The following is a 15,546-nucleotide window of genomic DNA, read 5'->3' as shown; positions in this document are numbered from 1 at the left end:
ACACAGCGCAGCCAGTGACCTCGGCCAGGGGCTGGGGCACCAGCACGGGTTCCAGCCGGGCTGGCACTGACGCCACCAGGACCCAGAGAGCCGACAGGAAGGCGTCCACTGGGGGAAGACCCCGAGAGCTGCCGCTCAAAACACGTCCCGGGGGGGCCGGCATCCCACACGGGCGCCAGTTCGAGTCCCGGCTGCGCCTCTTCCAGCCCAGCTCTCTGCTATGGCCTAGGAAGGCAGTGGAAGATGGCCCAAGTGCTTGGGCCCCTGCACCCCCGTGGGAGACCTGGAGGAAGCTCCCGGCCCCGGCTGCCACCTGGGGAGTGAACCCGAGGGTGGAAGACCTCTCTCCGTCTCAAATCAATCAATCAACCGGAATCACAACCGCGGGTCGTGCAGACAACGCGCCCCGCGGGACCGGCTCCAGGTGCTGACCCCACGCCGGCTCCGGACCCGAGCCCCGCACCCCGCGGCCCACAAGGACCCCGCGCCCCCGGGGCTGGCGAGCGCCTGCGCCACCTCTCGCTCAAGCCCAGGGGTCCTCAGCCGACCCGGGCCTGGCCCCGCGGCTCCCCCACGGTCCAGACGCCCGCCGCGGGAGACGGCGGGCCGAGGCTCCGCCCGCCTGGAGGCCCCGGCTCGGGCCTAGGCCGGACCTTGCCCTGCAGCCGCACCGGGACTCCGACCGGCCCAGGGCGGTGCACGGACAACAGGTCCTCTCCCGCCCGACCACCGTCCGGGAGTCCAGCGGAAGCCCCGCCCACTGATCCTGGCCCCGCCTCCCACTGTACGTCCCGCATTCCCAGCCCGCCGCTCCTCAGCAGGACCCCGCCTCTGGCCCCGCCCCAGCCTCCACCTCCCCTCTCCGGCCCCGCCCCCGCTGCATGCCCCGCCCCGGCCCCGCCCCAGCCGCAGGCTCCGCCTACTCCTCCTGGCCGCGCCCGAGCCACTGCCTCCCCTCTCCGGCCCCGCCCCACTGCAGGCCCCGCCCCTCCGTCGCAGGCCCCGCCCCCTCTCCTGGGGGCATCCAGTCCCTCCCCAGGGCTTGCGACTGGGCGGGGTCAGTCCCTCCCCGAGAGTCGCCTGAGGCCGGACGGCTGGGCCCGCCCTCCCCGGCGCGCCCGGGGCTGTCCGCGGCGCGTTCGGACCGGGGGCGACCCCTGGGCCTTGCGGGGAAGGGCCGAGAACGGGGGCCCCCAGCCTCTCCATTCCTGCGGGAGGAGGAGCTTGGTGCGGGCGGGAACGCCCCCCGTGGCGGCCAGGCTGCGGCCCCGCCCCCGGGCCCGTCATCCGACCCCGCCCCCGGAAGCGTGACGCACAAGGCCCGCGCCCACGGCCGCGCTGCGTCGCCGTCACGACGTCGCCGGCGGGGCGTGGCCCGGCAGGGCCCGGCAGCCATGGCGCGAGCCGCCAGCCCCGCCGAGGTGGTGCGCGCGGCGCAGAAGGACGAGCAGTACCGCGGCGAGCTGCGGAGCGCGGCGGGCGGCGCCCTGCACAGCCTGGCGGGTGAGGCGGGGTCCGGGCCGCGCCCCCGCCCCCGGCCCGGCGGGCCGCGCCTCCCCGAGTGCCGGCCTGTGTCTCCCCAGGGGCGAGGAGGTGGCTGGAGTGGCGGCGGGAGGTCGAGCTGCTCTCGGACCTGGCCTACTTGGGCCTCACGACGGCCGCAGGTAGCGCCCGCGGGGCCGGCCCGCCGAGGGTCTGGCGCTCGGGCTGCGGACCCCCCGCCCGCGGCCCAGCCTGCCCGAAGCCCCCGCGCATCCGTCACGGCGGTGCCCGGGTCCAGCGCGCGGTGACCGCGGGCCCCGGGGAGGAGCGGGGGGCAGAGCCCTGCGGGGGTGACCCCAGGGCCTCGTGGGGGCCACTGCGGGACCTGGGCAGCGGGCACCAGGCAGCGCCAGGCCGAGGGCGCAGCCGCGGGCGCCCAGGTCCCCGAGTCCGGGGCGGTGGGAGCGGCCCCGCGCCAGGCCCCGACCCCTGCCCCTCCCGGCCCCTTCCTCAGGCTACCAGACCCTCGGGGAGGAGTACGTGGGCCTCGTGCAGGTGGACCCGTCCCGGCAGCGCGTGCCCTCCCGGCTGCGCCGCGGCGTCCTGGTGGCGCTGCACGCCGTGCTGCCCTACGCGCTGGACAAGGCCCTGCTGCCCCTGGAGCAGGAGCTGCAGGCCGACGGCGCCCGGGCGGCGCAGGGCGGCCGGCGCGGGCTGCGGCCCTGGGTGCGGCTCCGGGCGGCCGCCCTCACGGAGCAGCAGCGGCGGGCGCTGCAGCGGGCGCTCTTCGTCCTCAGGCAGGGCCTGGCCTGCCTGCAGCGGCTGCACGTCGCCTGGTTCTACATCCACGGCGCCTTCTACCACCTGGCCAAGAGGCTCACGGGGGTCACGTACGTAAGTAGCGGTGCTGCCACCCCTGGGCCGCAGCCACGCCCCCCACCCGAGGCGCGGGTCTGGTCCGCTGGGGCTCGGGGTGCGGTCCCCCCAGCCCTCGCCCGCTGCCCTGACCGAGGGGTAGGGTCCCTGGTCCCGGGTCAGTGTCCCCGCCGGCAGCCTGTCTGTGCCTGACCCGAGGACCGGGCAGGGTGGCCCCCCGCAGTCAGCCACCCCACACACCCCAGCGGTCGCCTGAGCGGTCAGGGTGTTTGCCGAGCCGCTGTAACAGGCTGGAAACAGGGTCTCCCGAGCCTGGCTGGACTCCGAGGGGGCTGCACTGGTTATTCTCTGTCCCTGGCCTGTCCAGCCCTGTGGCTCAGACCCTCAGCACCGATGCCCAGAGGTGTCTCCTGCGGGGCGCCCCCTCCCCGAGACTCTGCACCTCAAGGCCAGGTCCCCTCAGTCTTGACGGGGTGGGCCCGGGCCCGACTGCCTCGACAGCTCCGCGCCCGCCGCCTGCCTGGAGAGGACCTGAGGGCCCGCGCGAGCTACCGGCTGCTGGGGCTGCTGTCCCTGCTGCACCTGGCGCTGTCCGTGGGGCTGCAGCTGCACGGCTTCCGGCAGAGGCAGCGCGCCAGGAAGGAGTGGAGGCTGCACCGCCACCTGTCCCACCACAGGTGCACACGCGGCCTCCCCAGGCGGGCCCAGGCACCGGGGACACTGACGGGCGCTCACCCTGATGGCACCCCGCCCTCCCCAGGAGCTCCCTGGAAGACAGAGCGGTTCCCAGAAGCCCGCTGTGCACACTGTGCCTGGAGGAGCGCCGGCACGCCACAGCCACGCCCTGCGGCCACCTCTTCTGCTGGGAGTGCATCACCGAGTGGTGCGGCACCAAGGTGGGCACCACCGGCAGCCCAGGGCCTGCTCACGGCAGGGCGGGCAGGGCGCCACCTCCCAGGGTCAGAGTCCTCGGCCATCACATGGGGCTCGCTTGGGGTCAAAGGTCCACGTGTTGTGAAAGCAGACGGAACCAGTGGCCCGGTAGGTGAGGCCCCAGGAGCCTCACGGCCTGGCCAGGCCAGTGCTTGGGCCGCACACCGGGCTTTGAACGGCAGAGGGCACAGCTGTGTTCCGGCGCTGAGCTCCCAGCATGCCATGCTCCACCTCAGCAGAGAGAGCACCCTAATCCCGTCCCTCTGAGAGCTAGGCTGTCGGGGCAACCTGGAGGTCTGTGTGTGACGGCCTGCAGCCAGCCGTGCCTGTGAGCGTCCCCTCCTTGGTCCCGGGCTGAAGGAGGCACCAGCTGTGTCCTGGCTGGGGGTGGGAGCCACGGCGCATGCCCACAGCCAGGGTCATGGCCCTTCTTCTGCAGACGGAGTGTCCCCTGTGCAGGGAGAAGTTTGCTCCCCAGAGGCTGGTGTACCTGCGCCACTACCGCTGACCCCGCCCCCAGGGCCAGAGGGGAGGACCAGGCGCCTGAGGTCCACCAGGGTCTGGGATGTTCGCTCCACCTCTCTGTCCCGCGGCTGCCCCTTCCGTCAACCCCCTGCAGCTCACCCGGAGGAGGGTCTGGGTTTCTTCCTCCCCCCACCCCAGGCAGCCAGGACCCCTCCCCCTGCCTGTTTCAAGAAGACGACTAGGAGCCTCGGGCTTACAGAGGCCATGGCCTGAGTGTCCGTGGGGACGGGGCTGTGGTCAGAAGGGAGCCAGGCAGCTGGAGGAAGCAGGCGTCCCCCGGGTGGTGGGCAGAGGCTGGCTCCCTGCAGCTCGAGTTCTTCCCTGGCCCTGGCGTGGCCCCAGCCTTTCACGACGTGCAGTGCGCGTGCTACCGCAGGCAACACCACGCCACGTCTCAGCCGCCACGCACACGGGGAAGGAGTGGGCAGCGCAGGCTGAGTGCACTGGATGACGTCCTAGCGCCGAGGCCCCAGAAGCCACCCCCCCACCTCCGGCTGCCTGCCTCGATCCGGTACTTCCTGGTGTCTAGGACTGCCGGGACAGAACCTGGCCACGGGCATCTAAGAGACGAACCCCACGGGACGACTGGGTGGGGTGCAGAGGCCCGAGCTGCAGACTCAGAACAGTTAAGTGCCCAGCAGCCATCTCTGCTCACCTGTCACTCGTGCCAGGCGCCTCCGCGGGACTGGCTTTTGGCTGAGGCCGAGCTGTCTCGGCCCTGACCTAAGTGGAGCAGCTCCAGGCTCCCTGTCCTGGGTCAGCCGGGCGCCTGTCCTCCCTGCCCGAGCGCCGTACCACACCCGTGTTCCCAGATTCACCACCACACTGGAAACGAGCGAGCCCAGTGCTGTGACGTGGTGACAGGTGCTGCCTGGGACGTCCTCCCAGGTGACGCGTTGGGAACAGAAAAGGACTTGGCGAGGCCTCAAGCTCAGATCCGGGCCTGCAGACGGCCGGAAAGCCCGCAGGTGAAGGCGGGCGCCGCGGGGACACAGCCCACAGGGCAGCCGTCGTCACGCATCACGCGTCCCACGTCCCCACGTGTCCCGCGTCCCCACGCACCGCGGCCTCACCTGTGGTGCTGTCGGCAGAGGGTTCTCCCCAGGAGGCCAGGGCACTGAAGACACCACCAAAGCTGGAATTAAAGTCCCGCAGTGAAGTGTCTGTGTTGTTTTCACTCGGGGAGACGGCGAGCGGGCAGGGTCTGCGGTTCCCCTCAGGCCGCTGCCTGCTTGCATGTAAATTAACCAAACCCCACGCACCAGAGAAACCCGCCAAAATAATCTCAAACAATTAAAATAGAATATATATTTATAGTTCCAATCGCGGTAATTAAGAACAGAGCTTTGAGTCACTGCCGTGGGCTCAGGAGACGTGCGGGACCCCCGCGCCCAGGAGGTCACCTCGAGTTCCTGCACGGCGCCCGGCAGGCTGCGTCCACACTCCGGCTCGGGGCGGGCGGTGCGGTCAGCTGGGCGGCTGAGCCGTGAGCAGCCACTGTCACCACGGCTGTCACTGGCCTCCCCCACCCGGCCTCCCGAGCCTGTGGCCGACAACAGTTCCTTCCGTTTGAAACGTGAACATCACAGGGAACAAATCAACGCAATTTGGTTTAAGTGCAGTTCCTTCCAGAACCTGGTATTTCAGTTACAAATAATTGGAGGCTCCTTTTTAAAAAGAAAATTCAACTCCCTCGTAATCAACTACTTTATGTGAAGAGAAAAGGCCTTGTTACAGTGGCTCCAAACCGCTCTCGAGACCCGAGTGACGACTGTCCAGCTCCTAGCTAGCAAAGGTCTTGCCCGCGTCCTCCTTGCCTGTGTACTTCCTCTTCCCGTGCGTGAATGGGATGTACCGGTATTTAATCATGTGCTGGGGAGACAGAGACCGCATCACTCCAACCCACGTCCCGGCCAGCCGTGTGCCATCTTCCCTGCCAGTGACCGTTACACCAGGGCCCAGTGGCTTGCTCCTCTCCCCGCCTGCACCGCCCAGGTGACCCAGGGACACGTCACAGGGACCTCAGCCACACGACCCCTCCCCCGCTCTCCTCCCCGGCAGGCTCGGGGGGACTGAGGAGCTGACCACAGGCACTGGGCCCCAGCGTGGAGATGGGTGTCCCCAGGCCCGGGCGTGCCCACCTTTATCTGCCGCTTCATGGTGATACAGAAGAGCATGATGAAGTACATCACCAGGATCGGCCAGAACACCGGGACGTTGAACGCCTCGAAGAAGGTGCACACCATGGCCACCAGGATGCCCTTGGTAGCCGCGTGCCTACAGGAAAGACGGGTTAGCGCCTGCGCCGTGCACACCAGAGCCCCGCCGGTGGCTCCTGCCTTCACCCGCGGCCCAGAGCACCTGAAGGTGAGCGCGTGCCGAGCCCTGGGGAGCGGCTGGCACGTGGGGCCTGCGTGTGCCTTAAGTACAAGCACCCACGTGACCACGGCCTCCTCTTGGTCCCCGAAGCTAAGTTTTCTCCCGACTGTCACTCTGGGTCTAAGATGGCCGCGCTGGAGCCAGGCTCCCCTCTCCTTCGCTGAGCCCCAGGCCCCACAGCTTCCGAGACGCTGTCCGGGGCCTTCACCTAGCAGCCACGCAGGTCCTGAGGACAGGGAAGTGTGGGAGGAGCCGTGGCCACCACTGCCCCCAACCCCAGCACGCCGCCCTCCTGAGCCCAGCTCCCTGCAGAGGGATAAAGGGTCCCGGGCGGCTTCCAGGACCCCCGCCCCCTCACTGTCTGCCCACACAGCACTAGGGCTGCAGGGTGAAGGGCGGTGCCGAGTGGACAGCACCAGACAGGCAGACGGACAAGGTCACAGGGCTCCTGGGGCTGACGGCCGGGAAGGCCAGGGCACACGAGGTGCCGCACCCACCCCTCATCACCGACCCGAGGCCTGCAGAGGGGCCAGTCCCCAGGGGTGGCCCTAGTTCTGCAGCTCTGCATGTACACCACGTGGTTGTGGCTGTGGCTGTGGCTGTGGCTGTGGCTGTGGCTGGGCGGCCCCGAGCGGGGGCGTGGCCTGCAGAGCACCAGAGGCGGCTCCCAGCTCTGGTGAGAACACGAAGCCGAGGGGAAGCTGCGGGGCGGGGGGGGGGGGTCTGCCCCAGGAGCCTGTGGTCTCCTCAGGTCACCTCTGGGTGAACGTCACAGACCGCACACAACTCATTTCTTTGAGAAGCCTGGACTGCAGGCTAAAGACAGGACTTGGTCTACTCTCGGGTCTCGCGGCCGCTCCCGGCACAAGCGCCTGTGAGCACCGGCAGAGTCAGCTCACCAAAACTTGAACTCCGGAAGCCTTCGAATGAAGGGGCGGAATTCCTCGTTCTGCTTGGTTGGCAACGACGGGCCGTCATCTGAAAGGCAGAGGGCGGGCACCGGTGACGCTCCTAGCACTGTCACCCGCGTCACACGCCAGCTCGCCCCGAGCACCCCTGCACTGGAGGGCCTCGCAGCAGAGCGCCCAGGAGCCTGGTCCACGGCGTGAATTCACTGCTTCCGAAGACTTGCACCAGACTTTAAGGAAAAGGACTTTAAGTGACAGACTCCACCGCACACACGCCGCTCGTCAGCTGTGTGGCACTAAGGTACAGAAAGCACAAACCAAACCAACATTTGCCACAAGTGGCCGGAAGAAGGCAAGCAGAGACCATGCGGCGCGCGGCTCGCCCTACCTGAGTCCTCCATTAGGGAAGGGTCCACCTTGGGGGAGAGGAACGCTATGAAGAGGTTGAGGTGGTAGATCCCCAAGGCGTAGGTCACGATGTACCAGCCCTGCAACACAGGGGACGCGCCGTGAGCAGCCCGGCCGCCGGGGGTGGAGTCGGACACGAGCAGCGGTCATTTCCATTTTGTCTCAAACGCGGGACACCAACACGGTCACCCCAGGCCCCGAACCTTCGAGAGGCAGAAGCACTTCTGTGACTGCCGAGGCCACGGGCTCAGCCAGGCACCCTGCCGCCCTCGGAGGACGCTGGCGGCAGCCCCGGCGGACAGCTGAAGAGGGCCGAGTGTCGCGGCTTTGCCCAGACCAGGCAATCAGAGACAGGTTTACAAAGCAAAGCCTTCGTCGGGAAATGCAGAGAGGGAGACGCCGGGAGACCCCGAATGCCCCAAGTCAAACCGCGGCTCAGGACGCCTCTGCCCCACACGGATAGCTAGGTGTGACCCCTGTGTGGCCCCCAGCTCCAGCTAGGGCACCCGGGGAGGCGGCAGTGAGACTCAGGTAGCTGGGTGCCTGCCCCCCTCACGGGAAACCTAGACAGCACACAGCACAGAGCGCCCAGCGCCCAGCACCAGCCCAGCCCAACCACTGTGAGCACCTGGGGAATGAACCGACAGACGGGACTTCGGTCTCTGGTTCTGGATTAAACACAATGTTCAAGAGCATCAGGTTTTTCCCATAGAGATCAGGGCTGCATTACTAACTATAGAGGCCTGAGCCTTTTCATATAAACAATCCTTTTCTGCCTGAACATCTTTCAAGTCAGATGAGGTCCTGGACTGCAAAGCCGATCTGACGCCCACGTCCCTTCGAGCAGCAGGGCAGGCCCTGAGGGCTGCTCCCTCGGGCAAACCAACCCGGAGCTGCACCCCGCCCCATCTGAACCCTGATCTTCCCGTCAGAGAAGGAACCAAGTCACACATTAAAAAATGAAATTCGCCGGCGCCGCGGCTCACTAGGCTAATCCTCCGCCTTGCGGCGCTGGCACACCGGGTTCTAGTCCCGGTCGGGGCACCGATCCTGTCCAGGTTGCCCCTCTTCCAGGCCAGCTCTCTGCTGTGGCCAGGGAGTGCAGTGGAGGATGGCCCAAGTACTTGGGCCCTGCACCCCATGGGAGACCAGGAGAAGCACCTGGCTCCTGCCATCGGATCAGCGTGGTGTGCCGGCCGCAGCGGCCATTGGAGGGTGAACCAACGGCAAAGGAAGACCTGTCTCTCTCTCTCTCTCTCTGTCCACTCTGCCTGTCAAAAATTTTAAAAAAAAAATTTTCAAAAAAAATGAAATTCAAAACTAAGTGCTGTGACATCCATGTTAACCGCAGACACATCACATTAACCACAGAAAGGCCCACTGTCCTCGCGCCAGGGTTCACTCAGCCAGCCAGCCACGAGCGAGTTCCAGTGTGCGGTCCACAGTCCTGGATGCGCCATCGAGCCCAGGGAGCCAAGGTGTCACCACAAGGACCCTCATCCTCAATCCTGGTAGCACGAGGAGGCACCGCTCACATTCCAGATGAGAAAACACCGTGGACAAGGGCCCTGCCCTGCCCTCCTGGGGACACACAGACCAGGAACCTCATCTCCAGGCCTGCAAAGATCTAGAAGGGGCCGGCGCTGTGGCGCAGTGGGTTAAAGCCCTGGCCTGGAGCACCAGCATCCCATGTAGGCACTGGTTCAAGTCCCGGTTGCTCCACTTCCGATCCAGCTCTCTGCCATGGCCTAGGAAAGCAGTAGAAGATGGACCAAGTGCTTGGGCCCCTGTACCTGCGTGGGAGACCCAGAGGAAGTTCTTGGCTCCTGGCTTCAGCCTGGCCCAGTTGTTGCAGCCATCTGGGGAGTGAACCAGCAGATGGAAGATCTCTCTGTCTCTGTCTCTCCCTCTCTCTCTGTAATTCTACCTTTCAAATAAAATACATCTTTAAAGACAGTCACTGAAATGTTCCCTAAATTCAGTGCCTGACTGAAAAATAATCGATTAGCAACCATCTCCCTGAAACCAAATTGCATCACCAACACCACACTAGCACCACGGAGCCCGCCGAGTCTCGTCGGTCGGCCCGCACCCACCTGTAACAGGTAGACTCTGATCACGTAGACAAAGCTCAGGCCCAGCGTCACGGCCCATCGCACCGCTGTGTGAGGTGTGGACTTGTCCAGCCAGGACTGGTAAACCTGGAGAGACAAGAGGTCAGAGGCATGAAGTGGGCCCGGGACCTCCCACCGCACCCAACCTCGCGTCCTTCCTGCCGTGGCCGCTTTCGTGTCTGTCTCGCACACCCGCCTCAGCACCACGCAGCGACTGCACAGCCCAAACCTGCAGAGTCCTGAAGCAGGTTCACCTCTCAGCAGCAACTCCACACCTACTCGGGGGCCACGGAGGAGCCCCAACTGCACCCCCACGGGAGCGCTGCCGCGGCCCACGCAGAAAGCACACCCACGTCGCCGTCCCACCCGGGCTCCCCCGGGGCGGCGTGCTCTGAGGGGCGCACGGACACACGGCACACACACACGTTTTTAATGTTAATTTGCAAATGTCCTTTTCAATCTCCATTTACGAAAACCGCGAACGTGAGTACAAAGCACACCCCGACTCCTCGCCCAGCCTCGGCAGGCAGCTCTGCGTGTGCTGTTTCAACTCAAAAATCCAAAGATTACAACACCGAGTAGCTCTGCCCCCGCCCAGCGACTCAGCCGTGCAGACCGAGGGTCGAGCACAGCGCGAAGCCCAGCGTCAGCCCATCTCTCGGCCGTGACCTGCGTTTCCTGAGCCCACGCTACAGCCACGCACTCGGGCGCAGGGGCCAGCAACCTCGTCCACACGGTGGCTGGGGGAGGGGACAGCAAGAGCGGAGCAGAGGCCACCACCGTGCCGACACCACCTGCAAGCTAAGAGTGGTTCTCGTGTTTTTATTGATTCATAAAGTAAACAAACACCCCACACACAGACACGGCTGAGAGCAGGCGTGGCCCCCAACACCCAAACCCTCCGCCCCGTGGCGGCCTCACAGCACAGCACAGCACAGCCAGCCCGGCCCCTCTGCCAGCGCAAGCCTGGGGTCAAGCAAAGATGTCGCCCGATGTCTGAGCCCAACCTTCAGAGCTCCAGGGAGAGCAGTCAGCGCTCCCCCAACCACGCACTCGGCGCCCCGACCACCCAGTCAGCGCTCTCTCCCACGCACTCGGCGCCCCGACCACCCAGTCAGCGCTCTCTCCCACGCACACTCGGCGCCCCGACCACCCAGTCAGCGCTCTCTCCCACGCACACTCGGCGCCCCGACCACCCAGTCAGCGCTCCCCCCACCACGCACACTCGGCGCCCCGACCACCCAGTCAGCGCTCCCCCCACCACGCACACTCGGCGCCCCGACCACCCAGTCAGCGCTCTCTCCCACGCACACTCGGCGCCCCGACCACCCAGTCAGCGCTCTCTCCCACGCACACTCGGCGCCCCGACCACCCACCTGTCCGAGTCTCGTGAAGAATCGGTACACCACCGAGGGCTTCCCGTGGACCGAATCGCCGACACTGTCCCCTTCGGACATCCTGCCACTGCGAGAGAACACAGACACTCACGAGACGGCCGCGGGGTGGAAGGCCGCCCAGCTCACCGCCACGAGCTCAGCATCTCCTGTCCCCGCAGGCCTTGTTCAGAAGGAACCGGCAGGCAGGGGCCGTGGCGGACGGCGAGGACGCGGCCCGGGACCCCCCAGGCAGCACGCACAGGCTCCCCCGCCACGGCCGCAGGTGCTGCCCGGCTCCTCTGCACGCCGTCCTCCCACGGCCAGGCCTCACCTCCGTGAACAGCACAGTGCCACCCCGGCACACGGGCAGTCCGTCTGTGCCGTTTCTCACGTGCCGACTGGCGGCGACCCTCTCCACTATTTTTTTTTTTTTTTTTTGACAGGCAGAGTGGACAGTGAGAGAGACAGAGAGAAAGGTCTTCCTTTGCCGTTGGTTCACCCTCCAATGGCCGCTGCGGCCGGCGCACCGCGCTGATCCGATGGCAGGAGCCAGGTGCTTCTCCTGGTCTCCCATGCGGGTGCAGGGCCCAAGCACTTGGGCCATCCTCCACTGCACTCCCGGGCCACAGCAGAGAGCTGGCCTGGAAGAGGGGCAACCGGGATAGAACCCGGGGTGCCGGCGCCGCAGGCAGAGGATTAGCCTAGTGAGCCGCGGCGCCAGCCCACCCTCTCCACTATTCAACAAGCTGCCCCAGCGGTGAGAACCCAGCTGCCGAAGGCCACACCCATCACCCCACCTGATCCCCACAGAGCAGGAATGTGCCTCAGAGTGGAAGCCACACGTCCACGCCAGGGGACAGCTCCGCCCCCAAGCGGCGCCCAAGGTGAGATGCAGGGGGAGGGCCTGAGACACCGCGGGGCGGCCTGCGGCCGGGCAGACCCACCCCAGGCTCCGCTTCCTGGTCCGTCAGGTGTGGCTGTGCCAGGCAGCAGCCCCCCAGGGGTGCACGGGGAGAAAGCGGAGGCTCTGAGCCAGTCGGCAGCTGCTGGTGCGGCTGAAACCAGAACCCATCTCTGGCTGAGCCCCGCGGTGCCGAACCAGCCCCTCCGGAGACGTCGGACTTCGCCGGCCCCAAGACGCGGCCCAGGGTGTGCAGTGGATGCTTTCCCAAGCCCCTGGGGGGGGGGGGGAGACACTTGGCAGTGTAGCGGCCACTTGGAACCCCAGCATCCCAGATCGCAGGGCTGGCTGACCCACGTTCCCACCGACACGCCTGGGAAGGCAGAGGACGGCCCAGGCTGCTGTGGGCGTGTGGGGAGGGAATCGGCGGAGGGAAGATCTCTCTCTCCCCCCACTCTGCCTTCAAACAAACATGTGGCTCTGGCCCTTCCACGAGGCCACAGTGTGCAGGACACGCTTCCTGGCTCGCTCATGTGGTGCAGCGCACACGCGCCAGGCACTACCAGGAGGGAGGCCGGGCCCAGAACCTCCGGTCTCTGACAGCTGCATGGCTACAGGCATCTGACCACTCTGCCTGAAGCCGCAGTGACACAGCCGCACACACAGCCCGACACAGCCACACAGTGACACAGCCGCACACACGGCCCCACACAGCCACACAGTGACACAGCCGCACACACAGCCCCACACAGCCACACACTGACACAGCCGCACACACAGCCTCACACAGCCACAGTGACACAGCCGCACACACGGCCTCAGTCACGCACATGGTCACAGTCTCCAATGGCCACACCACAGCGTCACACAGTCACATGGCCCTACACACACGGTCATAGTCACGGATACACATCCACACAGCGTCCCACAGTGGCACAGGCACAGCCGCACACGGCCTTGGTCACACACGGTCACATAGGCACAGCCGCACACGGTCCCACAGTGACACAGCCGCAGCTGCACACACACACAGTCACACAGCCGCACACACACACACGGTCCCACAGCCGCAGCCGCACACACACACGGTCCCACAGCCGCACGCACACACACACACACGGTCCCACACAGCCGCACGCACACACACACACGGTCCCACAGCCGCATGCACACACACACACGGTCCCACAGCCGCACGCACACACACACACACACACGGTCCCACAGCCGCACGCGCACACACACACACACGGTCCCACAGCCGCACGCACACACACACACACGGTCACACAGACACACAGGCACAGCCGCGCGCACACACACACACGGTCCCACAGTCGCACATGGCCTTGGTCACACACGCACACAGCCGCACGTGCACACACACACACAGTCCCACACGCACACACGGTCCCACAGTCACACACGCACACACACACACACGGTCCCACAGCCGCACACACACACACACACGGTCCCACAGTCCCCCCCACATACACACACACGGTCCCACAGTCACACACCACACACACACACACACGGTCCAACAGTCACACACACACACACGGTCACACAGCCGCGCACACACACGCACACACGGTCCCAAAGTCGCACACGGCCTTGGTCACACACGGTCACAGCCGCACAGCCGCACGCACACACGGTCCCACAGTCCCCCCCCCCCCCCACACACACACGGTCACACAGCCGCGCACACGCACACACACACGTCCCACAGTCCCGCACACGCACACGGTCCCACAGTCACACACACACACAGTCCCACACGCACACACACACACACGGTCCCACAGTCCCACACACACACACACACAGTCCCACAGTCCCACAGCCGCGCACACACACGCACACACGGTCCCACAGCCACACACACACACACGGTCCCACAGCCGCGCACACACACACACACACACCGGTCCCCACAGTCCCACACACACACGCGCACACACACACGGTCCCACAGTCCCACACGGCCTTGGTCACACATGGTCACAGCCGCACACACACACGGTCCCCACAGTCTCACACGGCCTTGGTCACACATGGTCACAGCCGCACACACACACGGTCCCACAGTCCCACACGGCCTTGGTCACACATGGTCACAGCCGCACACACACACGGTCCCACAGTCTCACACGCACACGCACACACGGTCCCACAGTCACACACACACACACGGTCCCACAGTCTCACACGCACACACACACGGTCCCACAGTCACACACACACACACACGGTCCCACAGTCTCACACGCACACACACACACGGTCCCACAGTCACACACACACACACACGGTCCCACAGTCTCACACGCACACACACACACGGTCCCACAGTCGCACACGGCCTTGGTCACACATGGTCACAGCCGCACAGCCGCACGCACACGCACACACGGTCCCACAGTCCCACACACACACACACGCACGGTCCCACAGACACGCACACACACGCACGGTCCCCACAGTAACACACACACACACAGTCACACACGGCCTTGGTCACACACGGTCCCACAGTCTCACACACACTCACACACACACGCACACGCACAGGTCCCACACACACGCACACGCACACACGGTCCCACAGTCTCACACGCACACACACACACGGTCCCACAGTCGCACACGGCCTTGGTCACACATGGTCACAGCCGCACAGCCGCACGCACACGCACACACGGTCCCACAGTCCCACACACACACACGCACGGTCCCAACAGACACGCACACACACGCACGGTCCCCACAGTAACACACACACACACAGTCACACACGAGCCTTGGTCACACACGGTCCCACAGTCTCACACACACTCACACACACACGCACACGCACACACACAGTCCCACACACACGCACACGCACACACGGTCACACAGTCACACACACACACGCACACACGGTCCCACAAGCCCCCCCACACACACACACGGTCCCACAGTCACACTCACACACACACACACACACAGTCCCACAGTCACACTCACACACACGCACACGCACGGCCTCCCGGCCTGGCCGCTCCCCGCGGCCGCGCTCGGACCCACCTCCCGCCCTCGCGCGGGCAGTGAAGGAGCCGGGCCCCGGGCCCCGTCCGGCCCCGCCAGCAGGCAAGGCCGCGCCGGCTCGCACCAGGTCCCGCGCAGCCGCGCCCTCGCGGCCTTCCTGCCTGGCCGCGAAGCCACAAAGTTTAACCCGGGGCCAGGGAGCCGCTTCCCCGTCACGCCCGGCTCGCAGGGCGGCGGCGGCCATCGGCCCTCCCGGGTCCGCGCTCCGGGACGCGGCCCCCGGCCCTCGTGGTCCCACCAACCGCGCCGGGGCCCCGCCCGCGGCCCTGACAGCCCGGACGGCGGCGGAGGCGGCGCCGCCCGGCCCGCCCCGCGCCCCGCAGCCCGCCTCCGGCACCTCGCAGCTCCGCGACGGCCAGGCCGCGGTGTCCCTCAGGCCGCGGGAAGGGGACGGCGGGGCAGCAGCCGCCGGCGCTTCGCTCGGGCTCCGGGAAGCTGCCCCGGGAACTTCCGCTCCGTCCTCCGCGGCACCGCCTCCGGGGCTTCCAAGATGGCCGCGGGGGCGGGGCCCGGGGCTCCAACCATTTCCGCTTCCGGCGCGGACG

The 15,546-nt window shown here is 66.5% G+C and overlaps 2 protein-coding genes across 4 annotated transcripts; one reads left to right on the top strand and one right to left on the bottom strand.

Moving 5' to 3' along the window:
* The first annotated feature begins 1,370 nt into the window (after positions 1–1,370).
* On the top strand, positions 1,371–4,975 carry PEX10 (peroxisomal biogenesis factor 10). Of its 2 annotated transcripts, none has more exons than XM_062190308.1 (6): positions 1,371–1,503; positions 1,584–1,664; positions 1,997–2,376; positions 2,860–3,035; positions 3,119–3,254; positions 3,731–4,975. In XM_062190308.1, exons 1-6 carry the CDS (start codon positions 1,395–1,397, stop codon positions 3,797–3,799), a joined length of 951 nt encoding a protein of 316 aa, XP_062046292.1. In that variant the 5' UTR covers positions 1,371–1,394; the 3' UTR covers positions 3,800–4,975. The 2 variants fall into 2 exon arrangements, with proteins under 2 accessions (XP_062046292.1, XP_062046293.1); XM_062190309.1 differs by having other exon boundaries at positions 1,997–2,413; positions 2,822–3,035.
* A 134-nt stretch (positions 4,976–5,109) lies between these two features.
* RER1 (retention in endoplasmic reticulum sorting receptor 1) lies at positions 5,110–15,477 on the bottom strand. 2 transcript variants are annotated; one of them, XM_062190310.1, is made up of 7 exons: positions 15,339–15,477; positions 11,002–11,089; positions 9,608–9,712; positions 7,492–7,591; positions 7,095–7,173; positions 5,958–6,093; positions 5,110–5,688 (listed from the first exon to the last, which is right to left on the bottom strand). In XM_062190310.1, exons 2-7 carry the CDS (start codon positions 11,080–11,082, stop codon positions 5,599–5,601), a joined length of 591 nt encoding a protein of 196 aa, XP_062046294.1. In that variant the 5' UTR covers positions 11,083–11,089; positions 15,339–15,477; the 3' UTR covers positions 5,110–5,598. The 2 variants fall into 2 exon arrangements, with proteins under 2 accessions (XP_062046294.1, XP_062046295.1); XM_062190311.1 differs by lacking the exon at positions 15,339–15,477 and adding an exon at positions 11,946–12,092.
* Positions 15,478–15,546: the final 69 nt, after the last annotated feature.

The sequence above is a fragment of the Lepus europaeus genome, chromosome 5 (assembly GCF_033115175.1).
Source record: "Lepus europaeus isolate LE1 chromosome 5, mLepTim1.pri, whole genome shotgun sequence".
Taxonomy (NCBI): domain Eukaryota; kingdom Metazoa; phylum Chordata; class Mammalia; order Lagomorpha; family Leporidae; genus Lepus; species Lepus europaeus.
Note: the sequence above shows the minus strand (reverse complement) of the source record. Positions and strands in the feature narration are given on the sequence as shown.

Bases quoted from the DNA above. Each gene is read 5' to 3' on its own strand.
- PEX10 (XM_062190309.1), top strand. From the start codon at position 1,395: ATGGCGCGAGCCGCCAGCCCCGCCGAGGTGGTGCGCGCGGCGCAGAAG. The intron at 1,665-1,996 runs GTAGCGCCCGCG...CCCCTTCCTCAG, and splicing joins GGGCCTCACGACGGCCGCAG to GCTACCAGACCCTCGGGGAG. The intron at 3,036-3,118 runs GTGCACACGCGG...CGCCCTCCCCAG, and splicing joins CGCCACCTGTCCCACCACAG to GAGCTCCCTGGAAGACAGAG.
- RER1 (XM_062190310.1), bottom strand. From the start codon at position 11,082: ATGTCCGAAGGGGACAGTGTCGGCGATTCGGTCCACGGGAAGCCCTCG. The intron at 9,713-11,001 runs GTGGGTGGTCGG...TTGTCTCTCCAG, and splicing joins TCTTCACGAGACTCGGACAG to GTTTACCAGTCCTGGCTGGA. The intron at 7,174-7,491 runs GTAGGGCGAGCC...TCTGCCTTTCAG, and splicing joins TTCCCTAATGGAGGACTCAG to ATGACGGCCCGTCGTTGCCA.